At 41.1% G+C, this 26,313-nt stretch overlaps 1 protein-coding gene across 1 annotated transcript in view; it reads right to left on the bottom strand.

The window, feature by feature from the left end:
• Window positions 1–23,488, bottom strand: part of tmem183a (transmembrane protein 183A) — a 40,987-nt gene extending 17,499 nt beyond the window's left edge. Inside the window, exons 1-3 of the mRNA XM_073030362.1 lie at window positions 23,266–23,488; window positions 10,444–10,533; window positions 717–884 (exon numbers count right to left, since the gene is read on the bottom strand). Coding sequence (XP_072886463.1) covers window positions 717–884; window positions 10,444–10,533; window positions 23,266–23,482 — 475 coding nt within the window. The 5' untranslated portion in view covers window positions 23,483–23,488. The remainder of the gene's footprint in view (window positions 1–716; window positions 885–10,443; window positions 10,534–23,265) is intronic.
• Between the last annotated feature and the right edge of the window lie 2,825 nt (window positions 23,489–26,313).

Genomic DNA, 26,313 nt, shown 5'->3' on the forward strand with positions numbered 1-26,313 from the left:
AGAATTCAATACTGAGATCTTCAATTATACCAGAAGCACAAACTGATTGTGTGATGCACCATTCATATCTTCCCAATCTCATCACTCTGTAATAGTGACATCCTTTGGAACATTTGGGATTTGGAGAAACTGGTTAAGTTGGTTGTTAATAACTGAGCATAATAAAATGATAACTTGACAATGGAAGGCAATAGAACTAGAAAAAAAACCTCACGCTTGCTTTACTTACAGCAAATGTTTGCCAAAGAAATGCAGAACTTGAATATCACAACTTTAGTGATACAAGCATAAGAACTATTTAACCAGATGAACACTGCAATAACTGCACCAAAACCCAGATAATCCGACACACAATATTTTGGTGGAGTTAGACTGACAGTTTTTCCCAACTGTTTATTAATCCTATTATTACCACAAAGCACTGAATTTTTTAATTGAGACACTGCACAGATGTATAATAACTTGTTTTACGGGGCTCTGGTTAGTTTAATGGGAATGTGGGAAATGGGGAAATGAGTTTAAGGGAAGTGTAGGAATCAGGAGTTGAACCATCATTGATCTCCAAACATGCAATTTTATTGCAACAATTTAAAAAACTGGTCTATCTATTAAATTAATCCATATTCCTGAAATGCATTTAAAAATCATGCAAAGGACTCTTTGGAAAATATTCAACATTTTCAATTTAAATATATAATTTTGGAGGCAAATCTTACCTTGCTGCCGTTTACTTTTCTTTTTCCTAGAGACCTTCAACTCATTTGAGTGGCCATCAGCATCTACTTCATCACTACTGTCACAGTCCAAATGATCCCCAGCTACAGAGGAAAGAGCTTCTTCTGCTGCAGGGACTTGAGATGCCTCCAATCCACACAGCAATTTTACTAAAACAACATTACAAATACATTAGACCCGACTGTAATTCCAAGATATTACAATAATTTATATTGAAATATTTTAGAAAACATTCTATGATGTTTCAACAATGCATTAAGGCCATGTTAAAGTAGTATTGCTGCATTAAATGTGCAAAACAGAATATTTCAATTCAAAATACTGTTCCCATAGTCTTGGGTTCAACCTACAGGCAACATTTGAAATTATGGGGCCATCACTAATGATGACAAAGATTAAATATGAAACAATTAAAATATTCACTCATGGTATACAAAAAAACTTCTACAACATGGTAATGCAATGACCTGGGAAAGGTTTCCCTGCTAATGTAATGGCTTCTCTGTAGCGCAGTTTTTGGGTTATGACTAGAGATAATGGGGGCTTTGGAATGTGAACTGGCCAATGAGGAGAGATGTTTTCGTTCTTGTGTGCCCAAGCGAAGGTTCCGCAGTCTTTGGTTCAATGGAAGGTGGAGAGAGAAGATGCCAGAACGGGGAAGTCGTAGGCTGCAGGATGGAGTGGACTTGGAATGGGGTCAGGAGTCGACACCTGGGGAGAAAAAATATCGATAGAGAACAAACAGACGGGAAAACCATGAGCTCCAATGTTGCACATTAGACTGTTTCATGAGAATGGGCCCTTTTCCTTTTTTTGTTTCTTTACTAACCCTATAGATTAATTAAGAATTATAAAGCTCAATTGTTTAATCGCATATTGTGTACTGTTCGTTATTTTGTGGTACTGATTTGTAACAAGGGAACACATTGCACAGCATCCACCCAAACAAGATTTGGCCAGGCCAGAGGCGGTCTACCCCTAGATTAAGCTGCTAGCTGAACCTGAGGGTTACAGTTACACTTAAGGCCCTAACAAAACTGAAGAATCCACAATAATATGCTTCTTGTGCAACTTTTATTGGCTAGGCTATCAGTGCTGTCACACACACAAATTCTCTGTTTCTAATGGCAGCCAATTTCCCCAGCCCAGCTGCAGGAGCAAAGCAGCCTCCATTGCTTCACTCATTCCTCCATTACAGAAATCCCACTCTAATCCTCATCGAGAAACATCACTGACAGTTGAGGAAGAACAGAAGGCAGTGGATATAACAGGAGAAACCAAACTATTACTAACCAATATGAAATGTTTTTGTTAACAAATATACAATGTGTTCTATCTAAAGTTTCACCACCACCCAGAAACAAGGGTCTGGCTGAAATTTGCAAAACAATATAATTAATAAATTAGCCACTTGTTTTGTAATTTTGTCTGTCTTATCCACAAATTAGCTGGAAAATCTGAAGCTCATTCTTAAATATACGTAGAGCCTAACATTTATGATACTAAGAGTTTATCATCAAAACCAGTAAATCCCAGGGACTTCTCAACTGTGCCCATCCCAGATTATGAATGTCTGATTTATGTAAGTACGAACAAGTGTTTGGGAGACCGACAAGGTGGATATGATGGTTGTGCAGGCCTGATGAACAAGTATTTTGCGTCAGTCTTCACTGTGGAAGGCACAAGCAGGATGCCAGAAACAGGAGAGTATCAGGGAGCAGAAGTGAGTGTAGTTGCTATTACTAAGGAGAAGGTGATTGAAAAGCTGAAGGCAGATCAGTCACCTGGACCAGATGGGACTACACCCTAGAGTTCTGAAAGAGGTAGCTGAAGAGATTGTGGAGGCATTAGTTGTGATCTTTCAAGACTTACCAGATTCTAGAATGGTTCTGGAAGATCATTAAAATGCAAATACCACTCCAAATTTTAGGAAAGGAGGGAGGGAAGCAAAGGACAGGAAACTATAGGCTAGTTAGCCTGACTTCAGTGGTTGGGAAGACAGAGGCTGAGGCTGAGGACTAACGGGAGGCACAAGTCGGAATAAAAGAGACCTTCCATCTGTTTGGTTGCCGATGACCATGGTGTTCCACAGGATCAGTGTAGGCATAATTTCTTTTCACATTATATGTCAATGATCTGGATCAGGAAATTGATGGCTTTACAGCCAGGTTTGCAGATGGAAAAAGAGATAGGTGGAGGGACAGGTAGTCTGCAGAAGGATTTTGACAGATTAGGAGAATGTGCAGTGAGGTGATAGATGGAATATAGTGTAACAAACTGTATGGTCTTTCTGAAACTAGATGTGCAAAGAGACTTGGGAGCCCTACTGCAGGACTTCCTAACATTTAATTTACAGGTTGAGTCTATAGTAAGGAAGGCAAATGCAATATTAATAGTTATTTCAAGAGGACTCAATTATAAACACAAGGATGCAATGGTGAGGCTTTAAAAGGCATTAGTCAGACCACATGTGGAATATGGTGAGCCCTTTATTTAAAAAAGGTTGTGCTGGCATTGGAAAGGGCCCAGAGAATGATTCCGGGAATGAAAGGATATGAGAAGCATTCGATGGTATTAGGCCTGTACTTGAATTTAAGAGGGGGGTGGATGAGGTATCTCATTGAAAGGTCTAGATAGAGTGGACGTAGAGAGGATGTTTCCTATAGTGGGGGAGTCTAGGACCAGAGGGCACGGCCTTAGAATCGAAGGACATACCTATGGAACAGAAACGAGGAGGAATTTCTTTAGTTAGAGGGTGGTGAATTAGCGGAACTCATTGGTACAGACGGCTATGGAAGCCAAGTCAGGACCGGTGACCCAGAACTATACAAGTTGTCCAGGTATGATCTACGGTAGGCTATCTTAAGGATAAAAAAGCAATTCCAATTGAAGTTAAGAGACAGAATCGGATGTACTGGGAGAGTTTGGAGGTCATAACTTCCTACAAAGCAAACCCTAACATCATGATTGGCTGTGATGCTTCACTCCCAAATGAGCTCAAAGACTCTTATGCATGCTATGAAAGGAAGAATGAAACTACACCTGTGTGAATCCCTGCAGCATTTGGTAACCTTGTGATCTCTGAAAGGAAGCTGCTTCAGAACATCTTTCAAGAGTGAACCCTCGCAAGGCGCCAGGCCCTGATGAAGTACATGTTTGGGCTCAAAAAGCCTGTGCCAACCAACTGGCTAGACTGTTCAAGGACATCTTCAATCTGTCAGTACATTCAGAGGTTCCCTCCTGCTTTGAAAGAGTGATAATCATACTAGTGCCCAAGCAGAGCAGGGTGAGCTGCCTCAACGACCATCTCATATGGAGCCAGTGATCATTAATGGAGAATGTGTGGAGCAGGTTAAGACCTACAAGTATCTGGGAGTACAGTTAGACGAGAAGCTAGACTGGACTGCCAACACAGATGCCTTGTGCAGGAAGGCACAGAGTCGACTGTACTTCCTAAGAAGGTTGGCGTCATTCAATGTCTGTAGTGAGATGCTGAAGATGTTCTATAGGTCAGTTGTGGAGAGCGCCCTCTTCTTTGTGGTGGCGTGTTGGGGAGGAAGCATTAAGAAGAGGGACGCCTCACGTCTTAATAAGCTGGTAAGGAAGGCGGGCTCTGTCGTGGGCAAAGTACTGGAGAGTTTAACATTGGTAGCTGAGCGAAGGGCGCTGAGTAGGCTACGGTCAATTATGGATAACTCTGAACATCCTCTACATAGCACCATCCAGAGACAGAGAAGCAGTTTCAGCGACAGGTTACTATCGATACAATGCTCCTCAGACAGGATGAAGAGGTCAATACTCCCCAATGCCATTAGGCTTTACAATTCTACCGCCAGGACTTAAGAACTTTTTAAAAGCTATTATTAATGCTTTTTGAGATAGTGATTTAGATGCATATCATATTTTTTACTGAGTTAAGTATTGTATGTAATTAGTTTTGCTACAACAAGTGTATGGGACATTGGAAAAAAGTTGAATTTCCCCATGGGGATGAATAAAGTATCTATCTATCTATCTATCTATCAGTGGTGCTGTGCTGTGTGCTGTGATGAAGTGCTTTGAGAGGTTGGTCATGGCTAGAATCAACTCCTGCCTAAGCAAGGACTTGGGCAGAGTGCAACTTGTCTATCGTCACAATGCGACTACAGCAGATGTAATCGAACTGGCTGTCCACTTGTCCTTGGATCACCTAGACAATAGCATTACCTACATCAGGCTGCTGTTTATTAACTACAGCTCAGCATTTAACACAATCATACCCTCAGTTCTAATCAACAAGCTCCAAATCCTGGGCCTCTGTACCTCCCCCTGCAACTGGATACTTCACTTCCTCACCGGGAGACCACCGCCTGTGTGGACTGGAAATAACATTTACTCCTCACTGACAATCAATATTGGCACACCTCAAAGATGGGTGCCAAGCTCTACTCTCTCTAAATCCATGATTGCACAACTCAAAAGGCATCTATAAATTTGCTGATGGCACAACTATTGTTGGCAGAATTTCGGATGGTAATGAAGAGGCATACAGGAGCAAGATAGATCAACTGCTTGAATAGTGTTGCACCAACAACCTTGCACTCAACATCTGTAAGATGAATGAATTGATTGTGGACTTCAGGAAGGGGAAGACGAGGGAACACACTTCAGTTGTCATCACGGGATTAGAAGTGAAAAGGGTGAGCACTTTTTTGAGTTCCTGGTTGTCAATATCTCTAAGGATCTAACCTAGACCCAAAGTATTGATGCAATTAAAGATGCAGCAGCTACGTTGCATTAGGAGTTTGAGGAGAATTGGTATGCCACTAAAAACACCACAAATTTCTGCAGATGTAACATAGAGAGCATTCTAACTTGTTGCATCACTGTCTGGTATGGAGGTGCCACTGCACAGGATCTGAAAAAGCTGCAGAAAGTTGTAAACAAGAAGAAATCTACAAATGCTAGAAATCCAAGCAACACACACAGTTCTGAGGAACTCAGAAGGCCAGGAAGCATCTATGGAAAAGAGTGCCTTGCTGAAGGGTCTCCGCCCAAAACAACAACTATAAGATGCTGCCTGGTCTACTGAGTTCCTCCAGCATTTTGTGTGCAGAAAGTTGTAAACTCAGGCAGCTCCATCATGGGCATTAGCCTTCTCAGCTCCAAGATATCTTCAAAAGGTGATACCTCAAAAAGGTGATATCCATCCAAAGGATGCTCTTTAATTGACTATAGCCTGGCTTTTAATACCATCATCCCCTCAAAACTAATCAATAAGCTTCAAGATCTTAGCCTCAATACCTTCTTGTGAAATTGGATCCTTGTTTTCCTCACTTGCAGACACCACTTGTTGGATTGGCAACATCTGCTCCACAATCTCCACCAGCAAAGGTCCACCAGAAGGCAGTGTGCTTAGCCCATTGCTCTACTCACTTTACACTTCTAACTGCGTGGCTAAGCACAGTTCCAAAGCCATATTCAAGTTTGTTTACAACATCACTGTCATAGACCGAATCAGCATTTAGGAAGGAGACTGAAAATCTGGCTGAGTGCCACAACCACCTCTTAATGTCATCAACACCAAGGAGCTGATCATTGACTTTAGAACTGCATGAGCCAGTCCTCATCGGAGGATCTGAGGTGCAAAGGGTCAGCAATTTTAAAGTCAATGGTGTTATTTCAGAGGAGCTGTCCTGGGGCCAACACACAAGTGCAATTACAAAGAAAGCATGGCAATGTCTCTACTTTTTTAAGTTTGTGAACTTCAAAAATGTGTGGTGGGAAGTATATTGACTGGCTGGATCATAGCCTGGTATGGAAACACCAATGCCTTTAAACGGAAAATCCTACAAAAGTGTGTACCTAGTCCACCATGGGTAAAAGCTCTTTCCACACTGAACACATCTATATGAAGCATTGGTGCAGGAAAGCAGCATCCAGCATCAGGTACACCCACCACCCACGTCATGCTCTCTTCTTGCTGCTTCCATTAGGAAGGTATAACCTCAGGACTCGCACCATCAGGTTCAGGAACATTACCCCTCAACCATTAGGGATAACTTCACTAGTCCCACCACTGAATTGTTCCAATATCCTATGGACTCCCTTTCAAGAACTCTCTATCTCATATTCTTGATATTTATTTCTTATTTATCTATTATTATTTCTTTCTTTTTGTATTTGCACAGTTTGTCTTTTGCACACTGGTTGAAAGCCCAAGTTGGCGGTCTTTCATTGATTCTATTATGGTTATTATTCTACCGTGGATTTACTGAGCATGCTCACAAGAAAATAAATCTCTGGGTTGTATATGGTGACATATATTTACCGTAAATTCCGGATTTTAAGCCGCTACTTTTTTCCCACATTTTGAACTGCTTTGAACTTTGCGGCCTTTAATACGAAGCGGCTAATGCATTATTTTTTTTTCATGCCGCCTCGTAAACATTTTGCCTCGTAACAGTAGACCAATAAAATTGATGAGTAGTTCACAGAGGTCCAATGAAATTGTACGATAAATCAAGCGCACTTTCACAATTAAATTATTGTAAATCAGTCATTTGTACTCACCCTCATCAACATGGAAAACATTCGAAGAAAAGCATTGTGCTGCCTTTATGGCAGTTATTTAGTTTATAATATTTTCGCTTAGTAATTCATTTTCTAGTTAAAGTTAGAAGAGTTTTAACTATATTTGTTTTCTGTACTACATCGCGGGATGCTATGACGTCACACCCGGTTTCGCCGCGTCTTGTGGGATACCGGTTTGCGATAAACGGAAAGGAGGGGGGGAGCGGCGGAGCCAAAACGCTGCTTTTAAGTTAAAGGCGATCAATAACTTTTCCTGGTAGGCTGCAGTATATATATTTTTTACCAGTCGTTAGGAGATATTGGAATGTTGTTCAGTAAAGAAGTATACGCAACGTATATTTAAAAGTTGCCGCGTTACGGGCACGGTTCGAAAAAAAGCATTTGCAATATGTATTTGTTTTTGTTACCATATGGATTTAATTAAAAGTTAAAAAATCCTCACGTGTAATATCTTTCTGTGTAAATATCTCATATTACAACGTGGGACACCTGCAGCCGAAAATCCGGTGCGGCCTTTACAAGTAAAAAATTGATTTTATTTCTAAAATTAGAGCCAGCGGCTTTTAATCAGGTGCGCTCTGTAGTCCGGAATCTACGGTACCTTAAACTTTGAAGAGGTACGGGAACCTGAAAGCACACATACAATGTTTCAGAAACAGCTTCTTTCCCTCCATCATCTTATTCCTGAATGGTCAATGAACTCAGTATTTCCCCCCTTTCTTTTTGCACTATTTATTTTTTCTTCTTTTATAGATGTATATACTTATTATAGTAATTTTTAGCTTTTATTATTAGGTATTGCAATGCATTGCAGTCGCAAAACAACAAAACTGGACTTTGGTCTTTGACGCTGACCAAGGTAAGGTAAAATTTACACTGGCAAATTTCGACAGTGTCATGAAAAGACTAGAAATAACTAGTGGTGAGTTCAAGGATGGCACAGTCATTCTACTGTTGGTCAAAGACCTTGGCTTTCAAATGATGTCCAAAACTGAAAAGCCTATCTCTGTACATTTTGGCCTCAATTGTTGTGGGGCAGGAGAAGGAGGGAAGCCCAAAGAAATTGGCAGTAGAATTGTTTTAACAATGTTAAGGAAAAGCAGCTTTATATAATGGCAAACATTTAAATACTATTACACATCCATACCAATCATGCCCCATTCCTAAACTTTCTGTTTGTTCATAACACTTGAATGGAAAAAGTATAGATGGGAAGAACAAATCATTCTTACAACAATCAATTCACAACATCAATTGAAAACAATGTTAAGTGGTTTGTTAGTGATCAATCAATAGCATGCTACAGCAGCCTCACTTGAATAAGATGGTCACAATTACAAGATTTAAATCTGGCCCAAAGACTGGCAAATTGTCACAGATAAATACAAAAGATCTCATACTATAATTCAAAGTAGGAACAAGTTAGCCCTTTAAATGACCACTGCATATTGCTCCTAGTGGGTGGGTGAGTGATACAATCTGGGGATATTTGATGAAAGCATGGGAAGAACAGAAAATGGGACTGATGTAAAATTAATGATACTTCATGCTAAAAAATGTATTGCACAATTATGGAAAAGTACTCATAGACCAAACACTACTCAATGGATAAGGCAGATGGTATGAAGTCTCCCATTGGAAAGAATAACCTATATATTAAGGTCTAAACAGCAGATATTTCAGAATATATGGAGACCCTTTATTTACTATGTCAAGGATTTGGGCTTAACAGAAGATTAAAAGAGTATTACCTGCTATAGACAATGCAGTTTCCAAACTTGTAGAAAATTTATATTATTTATTGATTTTTGAATTGTATTATAAATACCTGTTAAATTTTACACATTTTTATATGCAGATTACCACTTGTTGAAATAGGAGTAGCATTTTTTTGTTTGTACTGTCTTGTTTGTTGTGTTAATACAGCAACTTCTGTATTTTCTGAATAATATAAGTAGTAAAGGAAGGTAAAAGCTGTATTAAAACGCAAACAAACATATTGTGGCAAAAAAAAATTAATGAAAATGATCTTAATGGACTCAGTAGATGGAAGCCTGATTTAGTGTTGTACCTTTCTGACTCTAGATCATTAAAAACCATGCAGCTGATTTAATTCACTCTGCCGAAATTGTTTAACACAGTTTTTTTCTTACTTATCACTAATCTCTGACATTTCAGAAGTACTTCATTCAATGAAATGCACACTGTACTGTAAAATCACTAAAATCCCTATATTAATACAGGTTGCTTCTTTCTAGGCTGTGAACAGTCATGAGTTAATCCTTTGCAAGAAGAGTACACTGAATACTTATGGTTATACATGCATGTGCAAAGACAGGTGCACTTCAAAGATGCATTTTAGCCTATTGCTCTACTCTCTCTACATTCCTAACTGTGTTGCTAAGCACAGCTCAAGTGCCATCTATAAATTTGCATATGACACCACTGCTTTTGGCAAAATCTCAGATGGCGACAAAGAAGTGTACAGGAGTAAGATAGATCGGCAGGTTAAGGAATGTCACAAAAATATCAAACTCAACATCAGCAAGACCATTTGGTATGTCACCCAAACCTCGTGCAGATTTCCACAGATGTATGGTGGAGAGCATTCGGACTAATTGTATCACAGCCTGGTACAGAGATTCCAATGAACAAAATCACAAGAGGCTCAGCCAGCTCCCATCACAGGCACAACCCTTCCCGCCATCAAGGGAAGAGGTGGTGCCCCAAGAAGGTGACATCCATCAGTAAAGACTCTCACCATCTGGGTTATGTCTTCTTCTTGTTCCTACCATAGGGGAGGTGGAACAGGAGTGTGAAGATCCATACTCAATGATTTAGAAACAGCTTCTTTCCCTCTACCATTGTAATTCTGAATGGTCCATGAAAACTACCTCATTATTTCTTTTTATTACATTGTTTATTTTGTCTTTATAGTAGTTTTATGTTTTTGCACAATACTGCTGCCACAAAACAACAAATTTTACATTATGGGATAATGATAATAAACCTCATTCAGATCCCTGCCTTAAACAGAAGATGGAAATGTAACAATCAGCAGTAAAGTTCATGGATGGAGACCTAAACCTATACATGAAAAGCTTAATCAATTTAAAAAATATTTCCAGAGCAAACCTTCTTTTTGAATTGCATTTGCCACAGCTTTCTTTACTCTACCAGTCTTCACAATAGCTGGGTCTGAATCGGCATAATCTGCCACAGTAACTGAAAAACAAAAAGTTAAATATTTTTAAATCTCTGATAAGCAAATCTGTAAAATAAGAAAAATAAAAACAGACATCCTTTGTGCCACCAGATGAGAACTTTTTAAGTGCAGCTAGTATTGGAGTATAAAAGTATAAATTTACCAAAACTATGGAGTCAGTTCTGAGTTTGCTATTTGCTATGCACGTATCCTAAAAATGTAGAAGACAATGGTGTGTTAATGAGAGGTAGCTAAGAGATGCAGATTAGAACATTGGTCAGTTCTGAGTTTGATATTTGCTATGCATGAATCCTAAAAATGTAGAAGACAATGGTATGTTAATGAGAGGCAGCTAAAGAGATGTAGATTAGAACATGATTAAGTCAATAGGTAGAAACAATAGGGACAATAGATCGATTACATATGCTAATGCAACTGGACCAGGAGATTGCTATAAAAATTGCTGGGTCCGAGGATCAGGGGGCAATCAGTGACTAGCTCAATGACTGTCTCAGCTTTGATTTGCAAATTAAAGTTTAACCCTTCTTGAAGAATCTTCTGTGTCTCTTGGTCATGAGAAACCACGACAAAATTGGCGACCGCGGCAGGACCGGAAAGAGACCTGCGGAAAGGAAACGGCAGATTGGGGACGCTTCCCAGTCCTCTAGGGACCCCCACAAGGCTAACAGAATTAAGGGTGCACCCAAACAAAAGGTAAGCGCTTTTTGCGACAATTTGGACTAAGAATTCTGTTGGCTTTGGGGAGGTCTTGGAGTCTCAGAAGTGTGGAACCACTGCCGAAGGGTCTCTCCGGTCCAAAGAATCTGGCAGAATTGGGGGTTAACAGAGGAGGCTCAGAGGATTTATCAAGAACACTGCAGTGAGGGTAAGTACAAATAAGTTAATAAGACGTTAAGAAAAAGTCCACGTGGTGTTGGTAAATCCCTGTGGGTACCGCTTCGTATGAAACGAAGGGCTGAACGGGCAGGGAAAGGAAAATAAGACTAGGCGTAGAACTAGAGTAAGTTTAGTTAAGAAAAAGTCCACGTGGTGTTAGACTAGGACTAGGTGTAGAATTAGAGTAAATAATATTATCCAGTAAACAAACTGTGAATCTCTGAAATAGATTCACAGTTAAAAAGAGAGAATAACATGACAGGTAAAGGAACAGCAGTAGAGATTCTGAGCAAAAAATTCCCGTTAATTAAAAATGAGATCACAAAAACTTCATAAAAATGGGAAAAAAGAACCAAAAACCTGGTCACAAAGTGGCCAAGAGAAGGAACGTTTGTTGTAAGTTTGCGAAGAAATGGAGGGACTAATTAAAAATTACAAACCAAAAGATAAATCTAAGAAGAGGGCAAAAAAGAGAATGAGAAATGGAAGTGCTAAAACTCTTCAGAACGGAGTGAGAAAGGCTGAGGAGGACAGGTAGAATATTGATTACAAGCGAGGAAAACACTAAGGTGTTGGAGAAACAGCCTGTTAGAGAGAGAGAAGGGTACGGTGAGAAGCTGGCTTCAGTTCCGTACCCGGATGCGAAAGAAACAGAAAAACCCCCTCCCTATAATAAGGAAGGAACCCCTAAGCAGTGCCCCCTGCTGACGGGAACAGTAAACATGCAGGGAGAAGTACAGGTTTGGGATAATGAGGAGGAAAAAAAACAACACAAGAAGGAAAAAGCGGCGATATGGAAGGAGATACAGGCAGAAAGGATAAAGATAGAAAGGTACAGAGAGAAATGGGAGAAGAGATTGAACGGATGAAATACTTGAGAGAGGTAAAGGAGTATGAGGAGTATCGGTTATACTATAGAAATAAACAGACTAGAAAAGAAAGTGGCTCATCAGGACAGGAAGAAAGAGAAGGTGACTCATTGGAGGAGCAAGAGTTAAGTGGAAAGAGAAAGGATACGAGAATTTGTGGGGAAGAGATAGGAGGCAGAAACCTAGAAGAGGAGAAGGAGGCAGTAGGGGAGTGACTTGCGGAAGTAGAGAGAGAGCTAGATAAGTTACTGAGAGGGGATTGCCAGGAGAGATGCGAAAAATACTCTAGGGGCCAACCAAGTATTGAATCAAGACAAAAAGAAAGGACTCCACAGGGAGACCGAGGGAAGAAGAGGACCCGGGAGACATTTGTGTGGGAGGCAGTAAAGACATACCCTGAGACAGATGGGGAGTCAGGTAAGGAGAAGAGCCAGGGCAGGTGGGAAGAAGGAGGGAGAATGATGCCGTTGTTAAAGGATCAGGACAAGTGCAGTATATCCCTTGGGGATCCCAGGACCTAGAAGGGCTGAAAAACACTGCCCAATTTACATGAAGGAGCAGGGAAATGGATTAGAGCCTTTGAAGAAGAAACAGCGGGACGATTATTGGCTATGGGAGATTTGAAGGCACTGTTGATAAGGTTGATGGGAACCTCCAAATTTAACGAACTAATGGAAATGGCTGGCATAGTAAACTCGAACGACCCAAGAACTGATGGAGATGGGTTTGACGGAGTGAGGCAGAGGGTATGGCAGGCCCTCAGAAAGCTTTATCCACCTAAAGTGGACCCCAAAGCCTTAAAAGGGGATCCACTGGGAGACACTGAAAACCCAGCAGCCTACGTAGAAAACCAGATGAAAGGGTGGAGACTGGAGACTGAGCAAGAGGTGGAGAATAGCTTATTTATGTCCTCACTGTTCTGACATAGCATTTTGGATGCAATGCCTCCACAAGTAAAATCCAAACTGGAGGAAGTGGTTGGGCTGACGTCAATGACCCCACAAGAATTTAGCGACCATGTAGTCCATGCGGTTGAAAAATACCGGAAAGACAAACGAAGGTTGGCTGAGCAGCAGGAAGAGGTGCAAAGAAAGTTAATACAAATACAGCTCGAAGAACTCAAAAAGGAAAAAGAGAAAAACAAAAAGATGCTGCCAGCAACCACCAGTTCGAGTACAGCCATCGAACTGGACAAAGCACTGCTATATGGAGGGACCGATCATACTGTAAGACAAGGGCTGGAAAACCCCATGCCAATAATTGTCTTTGAGGGAGCATTCCCACAAATGCCCTATCAGGAACAGACTAAATTCAAACAGCCCAGACAAGACTGGAAGTCCCAAGGAGGGGGACAGAGGAGCTATGGGCAAAGGGGACCAGTGAGGAAACAGTGGGAAAGAAAGGTACAGAGATTGTGCTGGGAATGTAATCCAGCCAGGTCACATGAAAAGAGATTGTCCATTTGTACTATGGCCTGTCACACACCAGCAGGAACCGATAAGAAGGGAACTAAAGTTTAGCCAAGGACCAGCGCCCACAGGCCCAAGCAGACCTGTGAACCCCTATGCGAGGTATTAGGGGTGCCCCGAGAACTTGAGTGGGAAGGGACATTACCCAATGATAACAAGGGAGGCAGATGAGGAACCCATTGTTCAGGTTATGTTAGAAGGGCAACTGACACCAATGATGATAGATTCTGGAGCCACGTACACTTGCGTACAGCCACAGTATGCCCTTCACCTTCCCATGTCAGGAAAGTTTATTAAGACGGTAGGGTTCTCGGGGAAAACACAGTTGACACAGTGCACGGCTCCAGTGCGGTTGAGAATGGGAAATAAAGAAATTGCTTTGCCGGTGCTAGTATTTAAAGGAACTCCGATTAATTTGTTAGGCAGAGATGCCTTATTGAAATTGGAATTAAAATTAGAATGCACCAGAAATGGGCTGAGTGTGGAAAGAGCAGGGGCTCAATTGATAGTGCGAAAAGACACAAAGGCTAATGTCTTTTGGATAGGAGACATCGCAGATCAGATTCAGGAAACCTGGGAAAATGGAAAAAGGGCGTGCAGGCTATATTACCCAGGGCTGTAATGCCCAAATCTGAGCTACATTGTACAGTGATTTTTGACGAGACTCAGAACAGGGAGTTAGAGGAGAGATGGCACCTGGAGGTATGTACCCAACAGCACCTGGAAGGGGAGGCTGTGATAATTGGAAAGCAAGGGGCAGCTTTACAAGTTAAGTGGAACACCTTTTTAGAAAAATGGTACAGGATACTGGAGGCTGCGCCCCACGTAACGTTGTTGGTAAACAAGGGATATCAGTCTAAAGACTTAAGAGTGCTGAAACTGTAACAGCGTGGAGGAAAATCACGCCAGAGGTGTGGATATCAGAAGACAACAATTGTATTAAAATAATGGTAAGTGTAGATATGGTAGGGACAGTGAGAGAGGTCGAAATAACTCCCCAACCACACTTGCCCTTGCTGGGAAAGGAAAGAGGCCAGCAGAAAGATAAAAGGTTAGATGAATTGCTGTCTATTCTGTGGTCACAGCATGACACGGACGTAGGGAAAATAAAAACAGCTAGTCCGGTGGAAATAAAGCTAAAAAGGGGAACAATTCCACCCAGGAGATCACAATACCCTCTAAGACCAGAAGCAGAAGAGGGAATAGCATCGACAGTGCAGGGGTTGCTTGAAATAGGAGTGCTTAAAAGAACAAACAGTCCATGCAATACCCCGTTGCTGCCGGTCTTAAAAGCAGATAAATCTAAGTGGAGATTGGTGCATGACTTGCGAGCGGTAAATGATGTGGTAGAGGACTGGCCAGCGGTAGTTCCCAACCCACACACGCTTTTGACTAATGTTCCACCAGAAGCAAGTTACTTTTCAGTGATTGATTTGTGTTCGGCTTTCTTCAGCATTCCTCTAGCCGATCAGTGTCAGTATTTGTTTGCATTTACTTACAGAGGTGCTCAGTATACCTATACCAGAATGCCGCAAGGATTTAAACATTCACCACACATTTTTAATCAGGTATTGAAGGCAGACCTAGAGGGCATGCCATTGGAAAGTACATTGTTACAGTATGTGGATGACCTGTTGATTTGCTCCCACAGCGAGGAACAGTGTGAGCAGGACACTATAACTCTGTTAGAGAAGCTAGCAGAGGACATAAAGGACATGGAGGACATAAAGTATCCAAAAAGAAACTGCAATTTTGCACGCAGCAAGTGGAATACTTAGGCAGGGTAATATCCAAGGGAGTGAAGGCGATAGCACCAGATCAGATTGAGGCAATAACTAAGGCCCCCAAACCCCAGACTGTAGGGCAGATGATGATGTTTTTGGGAATGGCAGGGTACAGCTCAGATTGGATAGGAGAATATGCTGAGAATGTGGCACCTTTGAGAAAGATAATGAAAGAAGCAGGACATACAAATTTGAAGAACGGCTTACAGTGGAATGGAGAGGCGGAGATAGCTTTCAGTACTATTAAGCAGGAATTGCAGTCAGCACCAGCATTAGCTTTGCCTGACTACGAGAAGGTTTTTTATTTGTATGTATCCAACCGACAGGAGGGTTATGTCACAGCGGTTCTAACACAAGAGACAGGCACAGGAAAAGCAAAGCAGCCGATAGCATACTACAGTACAAGACTAGATGAGGTGGCTCAGGGATACCCACCCTGTTATCAGGGATTGGCAGCGCTGTACTATGCATATGAAAAGGCATCATCGGTAACCCTGGGCTATCCTGTGACTCTGTACACACACCACAAAGTAGCAGAATTGCTGGAAAGAGGGAAATTTGTGCTGACGCCAGCCAGGATAGCAGCGTATCAGATGCTATTGACATTTCCTAACATAACTATACAGCGATGCACTACCAGTAATATAGCCGATTTTGTCCCTTTAGACTATGAAGGAGAACCCCATGATTGTGTAGGGAAGACGATGGCATTTGCCAAATTGAGAGCAGATTTACGGTCAGAACCACTAAAGGATATAGATAAAAAGGTTCTGTTCGTAGATGTTATAGGGATTATGATGGAAATCACGCAGGGTTCTCAGTGGTGCAGCAGGATCAGTCGAGCTATAAGATTATTAGGATGGAGTCCTGTCCCCAACCGTGTTCCGCCCAACTAGCAGAAATCAAAGCCCTGACAGCTGCGTGTGAAGTGATGGAAGGTGAGAAAGTAGATATCTATACTGATTCGGCATATGCTCATGGAGTATGCCATTTGTTCAGGGCAGTGTGGAAGCAGAGAGGTTTTAAAAAAGGTAATGGAGATCCCATACAACATTGTCAGCAAATTCTAGACTTAATAAAAGCCATAATGAAACAAAGCATTGGCTATAGTAAAATGCCAGGCACACAAAAAGGGAAATGATGTAATAACAAAGGGAAATCAAGCTGCGGACAAGGCAGCCAGAAAAGCGTCTGGGTGTATGTCAGCTGTCATTGCCCCCCAGGTAAGCCTAACTCCAGAACCTGACGTAGAGGACCTAATTGAAATACAAGGTAAGGCAACTTCGGCAGAACAGACAATGTGGAGAAAAGGGGGGCCAAACAGAACCCGGAAGGCTTGTGGAGCACGGAAGACGGTTTGTTGGTAGCACCCACCCCTCTACTGACGATTCTGATTTCAGAAGTGCATGGGATGGACCATTGTGCAAGGGGGGAAGTGATAAGGAAAATAAAGAAGGATGGTTTTTGGTCACCTTATTTACAGGCTTCAGTGAACTTTGTCTTACAGGCTTCAGTGAATTTTGTCTTGTCACAGTGCGAGGTATGCGCACAGAATAATGTTCGGAAGGGAATTACAACCCCAATAGGTCACATTCCTGTACCTGAAGGACCATTTAAACATCTAGTGATCAATTACATAGACATGATAAAGACAGTGAGAGGGAAAAGATACATGCTGGTAGTAATTGATCGATTTAGCAGATGGGTGGAGGCGGTACCTTCAAGAGATCAAGGGGCAAAGACAGTGGTAAAATTCCTGACAAATGAAGTGATCCCAAGGTTTGGAATACCTACAGAAGTTAGCTCAGACAATGGTTCAGCTTTTATCCAGAAAGTGGTCAAACTGGTACTACAGGCGCTGAGGATAAAGCAAAGATTTGGATGTGTATACCACCCTCAGTCGCAGGGCATGGTAGAGAGAATTAATGGAACCCTGAAAGCCAAACTAAACAAAATTTGTGCAGACACTAAACTTAATTGGGTCGATGCTTTACCGTTAGCATTGATGAGTTACCCATGCAAACTAATCGAATAACATGCCTGACACCGCATGAGATGCTCACTGGGAAGCTATCATACCCGTAATAGGGGTAAGCAAAAACAGAGGTTCATCAACTACACCGATGATGCACTGGAGGCCTTAGGGCAACAGCTAGATGCAACTAGCAGGGTGGCGTGGCAAAACAGACAGGTACTGGATTGGCTTTTGGCAGAAAAAGGGGGTGTGTGTGTAATGTTTGGAGAACAATGCTGCACTTTCATACCGAACAATACTAGCCCAGAAGGGTCTTTCACCAGAGCAATGAATAAGTTAAAGAATCTGCGGACGATGGTCAAACAGAATGCAGGGTTCAGACACCAGTTCTTTGATTGGTTAGAAAGTAGACTCGGAGGATGGGGAGCATGGCTGACTAAAATAGCAATAACTGTCAGTATTATATTGTTGAGCTGTGCGCTTGGGCTGTGCTGTTTTCTTCCTTGTCTCAAATCTCTTTTAGTGCGTGCTGCAACCAAACAATTTCCAATACTCGTGGCAATTACTGAAGCAAGCTTAGTGGAAAAAGAAACACTGAAAATGTATCGTTACAGCCTACAACACCTGCAGGATGAACAGGAGCAAAACGACAGTGTGGGAGTAGATTGTAAGGGCTTCTGAGTCTTTTTCCCTGTCTCAGATACAGAGGGACAGGTTTTTGGCTCAGCGGCCCAGGGTAACAGGGAGAGAATACTTTGAGGTCTTGGCGCAGAAAATTTTAGTTTAACCCGAGATTTGGGAATAAGTGCTTGAGTTTATTGGGGGCTTTTGTGCGCGGACTCTTGGTCTTCTTTCTCTGTGTGAGACCCTCTAGGTCTCAAAGGGGGGATATATTGGAGTATAAAAGTATAAATTTACCAAAACTATGAAGTCAGTTCTGAGTTTGCTATCTGCTATGCATGAATCCTAAAAATGTAGAAGACAATGGTATGTTAATGAGAGGCAGCTAAAGAGATGTAGATTAGAACATGATTAAGTCAATGGGTAGAAACAATAGGGACATGATGTACGTGTAATACGCAACTATAGATCGATTACATATGCTAATGCAACTGGACCAGGAGATTGCTATAAAAATTGCTGGGTCCGAGGATCAGGGGGCAATCAGCGACTAGCTCAATGACTGTCTCAGCTTTGATTTGCAAATTAAAGTTTAACCCTTCTTGAAGAATCTTCTGCGTCTCTTGGTCATTTGTGGGGCACAAGAAACCACGACACTAGGAGCCCTCATCCAAGCTTGTCAAGTAGAATATCAGAAGTTAATAAACAACAGATCTTAACATTTCGCTTTTCGTACCACCTACATTGTGCTATTTTCTTCTACCTAGGCGTGTATGATCAACCTAAGGCTACCCAAATTCTATTCATACAGCATCTTCAGACTGATAGAACTACTACAGTATTATTTGGCATATTGAACTATTACCAGGCAGTGCCAACACTCCAATGAAATTGAACTGAAATTAATACAGCAGAAAATCTGCAATGCTAGTTTTCCATAACTGACCAATGGCTGTGCCAGCATTTTAAGCCCCTATTTTCCTTAACTGTATTCCTATTTGAAATATTATCCAGAGATGCACAAGAGAACAGGTCCATTAAAAAATCTAATTGGTAGAGCAAAAACAGAGAAAGGGAATTTAATTGTGGGCAGTGTGTAGGCAGAGCTGCTGTGTGACAGCTCAAGCAATCCAGGTTTAATCTTGAACTCCAGTGCTGCCTGTTAATGTAGATAAACACTCAATGTTTTAGGAACAGCTTCTACCCCTCTACTATTAGATTTCTAAATGGACAGTGAACCCATCAACACTACTTCACCATATTTTCTTTTATCTCTATAATTTTTTTATGTATTGCAATGTACTGCTGCCACAAATCAACAAATTTCACGGCATATGGTAGGAATATCAAATCCAATTTGGAGCCTGCAGAAGTTTTTAAAAAAAATAAGTATGGGTTCGTCGTCCAACCGACTAGATGCTCCACATCGCAAAAGCATGCTCTTATCAGAGGTTGACAGCTTCAAGTTTCTAGGAATGAACATCACCAACAGCCTATTCCAGCCCAACTACATAGATGTCATGGCCAAGAAAACAGACCACCGCCTCTACATTCTCAGGAGACTAAAGAAATAGGCTACAGGACTAAAGGTGATATATTTGAATGCCTGCAGTATATGAATTAAGATCGATGAACTTGTAGCACAGTTACAGATTGCAAAGTATTTGTTGTAGACATCACTGAGTCATGGCTGAAAGAAGATTATAGCTGGGAACTTTATGTCCAAGGATACACATTGTATCAAAAGGATAGGCAGCAAGGCAGAGGGGACTCTGTTGATAAAAAGTGAAATTAAATCATGAGAAAGAGATGACATAGGTTCGGAAGGTGTTGAATCATTGTGGATAGAGCTAATGCAAGGGTAAAAAGACCCTAATGGGAATTATATACAGACCACCAAACAGTAGTAAGGATATAGTCTACAAGTTACAACAGGAGATAGAAAATGCATGCCAAAGGACAATGCTATATAGTCACAGGGAAATTTCAATATGCAGGTAGATTCGGAAAATCAGGTTGACGCGAGATTCCAAGAGAGGAAATTTCTAAAAATGTCTACGAGATGATTTTTTAGAGCAGCTCGTGGTTGAGCCCACGAAAGATCAACTATTCTGGATTTGGGGTTGAGCAATAAACCAGAATTGATTAGCGAGCTTAAGGTAAAAGTACCCTGAGGGGATAAAAGATCATAATATGACCAAATTCACTCTGAGAATGAGAAGCTAAAGTCAGATGTATCAGTACTTCAGAGGAGTAAAGGGAACTACAGAAGCATGAGAGAGGAGTTGGCCAGGATTGATTGGAAAAGGACAATAGCAGGGATAACGGCAGAGATGCAATGGCTGGAATTTTTGGAAGCAACTTGGAAGGCACAGAATATATACAGCCCAAAGAGGAAAAAGTATTCTAAACGGCAAGATGACACAACCATGGCTAACAGGAATAGTCAAAGCCAAGATAAAATTCAAAGAGAGGGCATAATTGATGGCAATTAGAGGATTGGGAAGCTTTTAAATACCAACAGAAGGCAATTTAAAAAGTCATTAAGGTAAAGATGGAATACAAAAGTAAGCTAGCTAATACTATTACAGAGGATACCAAAAATTTCTTCAGATACATAAAGTGTAAAAGAGGCAAGTGTGGATATCAGACCACTGGAAAATGATGCTGGAGATGCAGAAATGGGGAACAAGGACATGGCAGACAAACAGAATAAGTATTTTGCATCAGTCTTCACTATGGAAGACACTAACGGTATGGTGGGAGTTCCAGGAGTCAGGGGTCATCAAGTGTGTGAAATTAACATTACTAAAGAGAAGTCTGTGGGGAAACTGAAAGATCTGAAGGTAGATAAGTCACCTGGACCAGATGGTGTACACACCAGGATTCTGAAAGAGGTGGCTGAAGAGATTGTGGAGGCATTAGTAATGATCTTTCAAGAATCACTAGATTCAGGAATGGTTCCAGAAGACTGGAAAATTACAAATGTCATGCCACTCTTCAAGAAGGGAGTGAGAGAGACAGACAGAATAAAGGAAATTACAAACCAGTTAGTCTGACCTCAGTGGTTAGGAAGATATTGGAGTTAGTTGTTAAGGATGTGCTTTCCGGGTATACCATAGTCAGCATAGTTTCAAGGGAAAATCTTGCCTGACAAATCTGTTGGAATTCTTTGAAGAAATAACAAATAGGATAGACAAAAGGAGAATCGGTTGATGTTATGTACCTGATTTTCAGAAGGCCCTTGACAAGGTGCCACACAAGAGGCTGCTTAACAAGATACAAGCCCATGGTATTACAGGAATGATTCTAGTTGGATAAAGCAGTGGCTGATTGGCAGGAGGCAAAGAGTGGGAATAAAGGGAGCCTTTTCTGGTTGGCTGCTGGTGCCTAGTGGTGTTCCACAGGGTTCTATGTTGGGACTGATTCTTAAATATATGTCAATGATTTGGATGATGGAATTGATGGCTAAGTTGCAAAGTATGCAAATGATAAGAAGATAGGTGGAGGGGCAGATAATTTTGAGGAAATAGGGAGGCTACAGAAGGACTTCGATACATTAGGGCAATGGACTAAGAAATAGTATATGGAATATCATTGGTAAGTGCACAATTGTGCACTTAAGAAATTAAACAGTTTTCTAAATGGAGAGAAAATACCAAAATCTACGGTGCAAAGGGATTTGGGAGTCCTTGAGTAGGATTCCCTAAAGGTTAATTTGCAGGTTGTGTCTTTGGTGAGGAAGGCAAATGCGATGTTAGCATTCATTTCAAGAGGACTAGAATAAAAAAGCAAGAATGCAATGTTGAGACTTTATAAAGCACTAGTGAAGCCTCACGGAGTACTGTGAGCAGTTTTGAGCCCCTTAAAATGGAAGTGCTGAAACTAGAGAGGGTTCAAGGGAGGTTCACAAAAATGATTTCAGGATTAAACAGCTTGTCATATGAAGAGCATTTGATGGCTCTGGGTCTGTATTCACTGGAATTCAGAAGAATGAGGGGTGACCTAATTGAAACCTATCGAATGGTGAAAGGCCTTGATAGAGTGGATGTGGAGAGGATGTTTACTATGGTGGGAATGTCTAAGACCAGCGGACACAGCCTCAAAATAGAGGGACGTCCTTTCAGAATGGGGTTGAGGAGAAATTCCTTTAGCCAGCGAGTGGTGAACCTGTAGAATTTTTTGTGGAGGCCAAGTGTTATGCACCTTTAAGGCAGAGGTCATTAGATTCTTGATTGAGCAGGGAATGAAGGGATTGGGGGGCGGGGGAAGGAGATTGGGGCTCGGAGAAAAAATGGATTAGCCATGATGAAATGGTGGTGCAGACTCGATGGGCCAAATGGCCTAATTCATTCCTATATCTTATAGTATTACAAAAAAGTTAACATGTCCCAGTAAACCTTCTTTTAAAACCCATGTTCTGTAGAAAACATCATGTGCTAGTATGGCAGATAATATTCGTCAGACTATATATAATAAAAAGTTTGTATTTAACAACCCCTTCCTATTAAATACAAAACGTTTTCCTATTTATAACCTGACCAATAGTACCTGCTTAGTCAAGTAAAAAAGTAAAAAATAATATTTAAAGAACAATCCACGAACATTCTACTTAATGGAGGAAGGAACGGATCATCTCCTGTCAGATTGGTTTCTTTCCTCTTTATACTCTCGAGTCGAAACACTGACGAACCCTCTGTTTTAGCAGATGGTGTTTGGCACGCTAACTTCTTTCAGCAGGTGTATGTGTTTGTTCCAGATTCCAACATCTGTAGTCTCTTGTGTCTTCAGGTATTACTGGAAAGTCAGGTAAATGGGCGTGGTGTGAGTCCATTCAAACTGACCTTTTGTTGTTCAATCCTCCCAATTTACAATAACGATTAAGATCGGAATGCGACTGTCACGAGCGTCTATCGATAGAACATTTAATAGTCCATTCACAGCCATTCTGTCAGGTCAAAAACTGACCTGTGTTTAATGATAAATGGGCGAACTAACGATGAACGGCTCAACTCTGAGAGTGACAGGTCTACAAGCCAATCGGATGCCTCTTACGACAGAAAGAACCAATCAAGAAAGGGGAGCGACTCGCAGTTAGGCTGCGCTGCCGCGTTGATTCAATTCACTTTCCTTTTACCTGCTTCAGAAGAAATGTTTCCCCGGTATTTCAGCCGTTTTCTGTTCCCTTTCTTTGGCATGGTGGCGGCGGCGACGACACAGAACCGAAACACGCTATCGAGAGTCCTTCCATGTTGCAAAGCCAACAGGAAAAACGGAAAGAAAAAAGAAAACCGTTGGGTGAATAAAATACAACCCTCCGGGATCTTCAGCCATATTGGAAGTGAGACTCCCATCAGCCCCGGCGCCCGAGGGTGGGAGCGCGCATGCGCGGGAAACGGGAGTCCGGAAAATGCGGACGCTGCCGATCGGAAATTAAAGCAAAATGTTCGGGAGGTCGGGCAGTCTCTGCGAGAGAGAGCCAGAGTTAACGCTTGCATTCCAAAATTCTTGGCCAACTTCTGCAGTTTTCAGCATTGGCATTTGTTTGATTTCAAGTTACCGATTAAATTTACAAATCAAACACGTGGTTTGATTCCAATTCATTGTTATTCCTCTTCCAAGCAATGCTTCTCATAAAGAAGTTGAAGGAGCCAGAGGAAGATAAAAGAAAAACATTTTTGTTTGACTCTTAATTTCTTACTTTAGTTTCTGACTGACTCTTATGCTTTAGTGTTTCCCGCTGATGTTGATACACTGTGACCAAAATTTGCTTCCACAAATTGAATCTCTTCTGGTATTTTCTGTTTCATTTCAGAATTCCAGCATTTGGAGTCTTTTCATTTACATGGACAATAAAATGCTAGCCTAGCTAATGATGTTCAAATCTGGAAATAAACAAAATATAAATGTACACATGTGCTGGAGACCATCTACCTAAATGTGTTGCAGACATTTCCTTACATTTAATTACGCCTTGAATAATACAATAATGTTTTCACCAGCTCTTAACTCTTATGATATACACAATTTGATACAAATGACTGAATCAATTCTTAAATTGCTTTCTGCCTGCCTGTGCCTAGGCTATTTTTCTGCCATCAGAGACTGAATGTGAAGTATGGTTTACAGAGTAACACATTACAAGTACAGACCCTTTGATCCAACCTGTATTTACCAACTTAGATGCCCATCCAAGCTAATCCCGTTTGCCAGCTTTTAGTTTATTCCCCTTTAAAATTTTCCTATTAATTAACCTGTTCAAAATGTTTTTATTTTATCTTCCTCAACCTCAACCACACGTGATAGTTCCATGAACATACCACTTTCTGTGTCAAAAGGTTGCCTCTCAGGCCCGTTTTAAATCCCCCCCACCCGACCATCACCACCTTAAAGCTTTGCCCTCCAGATTTTAATTTTGGTCTACACTCAATTCCCTTTCCCTGGGAAATATGCTCTTCATGATTTTGTACACCTCTATATGCTCCAAGGAATAACAGCCGAGCCTGTCTGACCTCTCCTTATAACTCAGGCCCTCAAGTGCTGGCAACATTCTCATAATCCCTGCTCTTTTTCCATCTCAATAATCACTTCCCTATAACAGGGTAACCAAAACTGTACACAATGTTCCAGCTGTGGGCTCACCAATGTATTACAGAGCTGCAGCAGTAACGTCTCAGCTCCTGTACTTACCGCCCGGATTGATGAAGGTGTGCAAGCCAGACGTGGCCTTCATCACCCTGTCTACTCGTGACACCACCTTCCATGCAAAAGTCTCAGGCACCTGTAAAAAGGAATTCTGTAAAGTGAAGATGCTTTCAAACAGAATGAAATGAAAAGCTTCTAGTTATCAAAAAAATCACTATAAACAGCAGTAAGCAGTAAAAAAAAAACAAAATCAAATCCGTATTTGCTGTAACACACACAAAATGCTGGAGGAACTCAGCAGGCCAGGCAGCATCGATGGAAAAAGGCATAATCAACGTTCCACCCAAAACTTAGAGCAGGACCACCTTTGCTGTGACCACCCATTGCCTTTAAAACTGCATCAATTCTGTTAGCTATACTGTTGTGCAGTTTTATAAGATAATCATCTGGTACATTTTTCCAGCAGCTTGAAGAACTTGCTACAGTTCTTCTGCAGACCTTGGCCGTCTCGCTTGCTTCTGTCGCTCCAGGCAAGCCCATACAGCTTCAAAGATTTTGAGATCAGGGGTCTGTGGTGCCATACCATCTGAAACCATAAATGCAGGGTGCCTAAGAGTTTTACACAGTACTATATATACTTGTATTCCTCTGCACCTCTGTTCCACAACTCTCCCCAGGGTTTGCCCCTCACTGTGACGTACCCTGGTTTGTCTTAATGTTTCACATGAAACATTAAGAACATATGTTGCAAGTTTTTAAACTATCAGTTCCTATAATATAAGCTTCCCTTATTTTGATTCAGGGATTTTAATCATCTATTCAATTAGAAATATTTTAGAAGTAGTTGTTTTTGATATAGGCTCAGATATGATATCTGCCACATATTATACTTGTAGTTAAGCAGTCATGCCTACCTGTGTTGATGGAATGATGTGGATAATTTCTATCATCTCTTGTTCAACATCAATGGTCATTTATGAAACTTTAAACAGACTGCTCTTCAATTTCTAAAAGAGTTAATGTCTTATTCAGGTGGAGACAAATTTTTTATAAATATATAAAAGTTGTAAGTCTAGTCAGCTCCATCTTGGGCACTAGCCTACAAAGTACCCAGGACATCTTTAGGAAGCGGTGTTTCAGAAAGGCAGTGTCCATTATTAAGGACCTCCAGCACCCAGGGCATGCCCTTTTCTCATTGTTACCACCAGATAGGAGGTACAGAAGCCTGAAGGCACACACTCAGCGATTCAGGAACAGCTTCTTCCCCTCTGCCATCTGATTCCTAAATGACTTTGAAGCTTTGGACACTACCTCACTTTTTTAATATACAGTATTTCTGTTTTTGCACAATTTTAATTATCTATTCAATATATGTAATTGATTTACTTGTTTATTTATTATGTTTTATGTTTTTTTTATCTCTCTCTGCCAGATTATGTATTGCATTGAACTGCTGCAGTTAAGTTAGCAAATTTCACGTCACATGCCGGTGATAATAAACCTGATTCTGATAATATACATATAAATTTTTTTTAAAGTT

This window comes from Hemitrygon akajei, chromosome 27 (assembly GCF_048418815.1).
Source record: "Hemitrygon akajei chromosome 27, sHemAka1.3, whole genome shotgun sequence".
NCBI lineage: Eukaryota > Metazoa > Chordata > Chondrichthyes > Myliobatiformes > Dasyatidae > Hemitrygon > Hemitrygon akajei.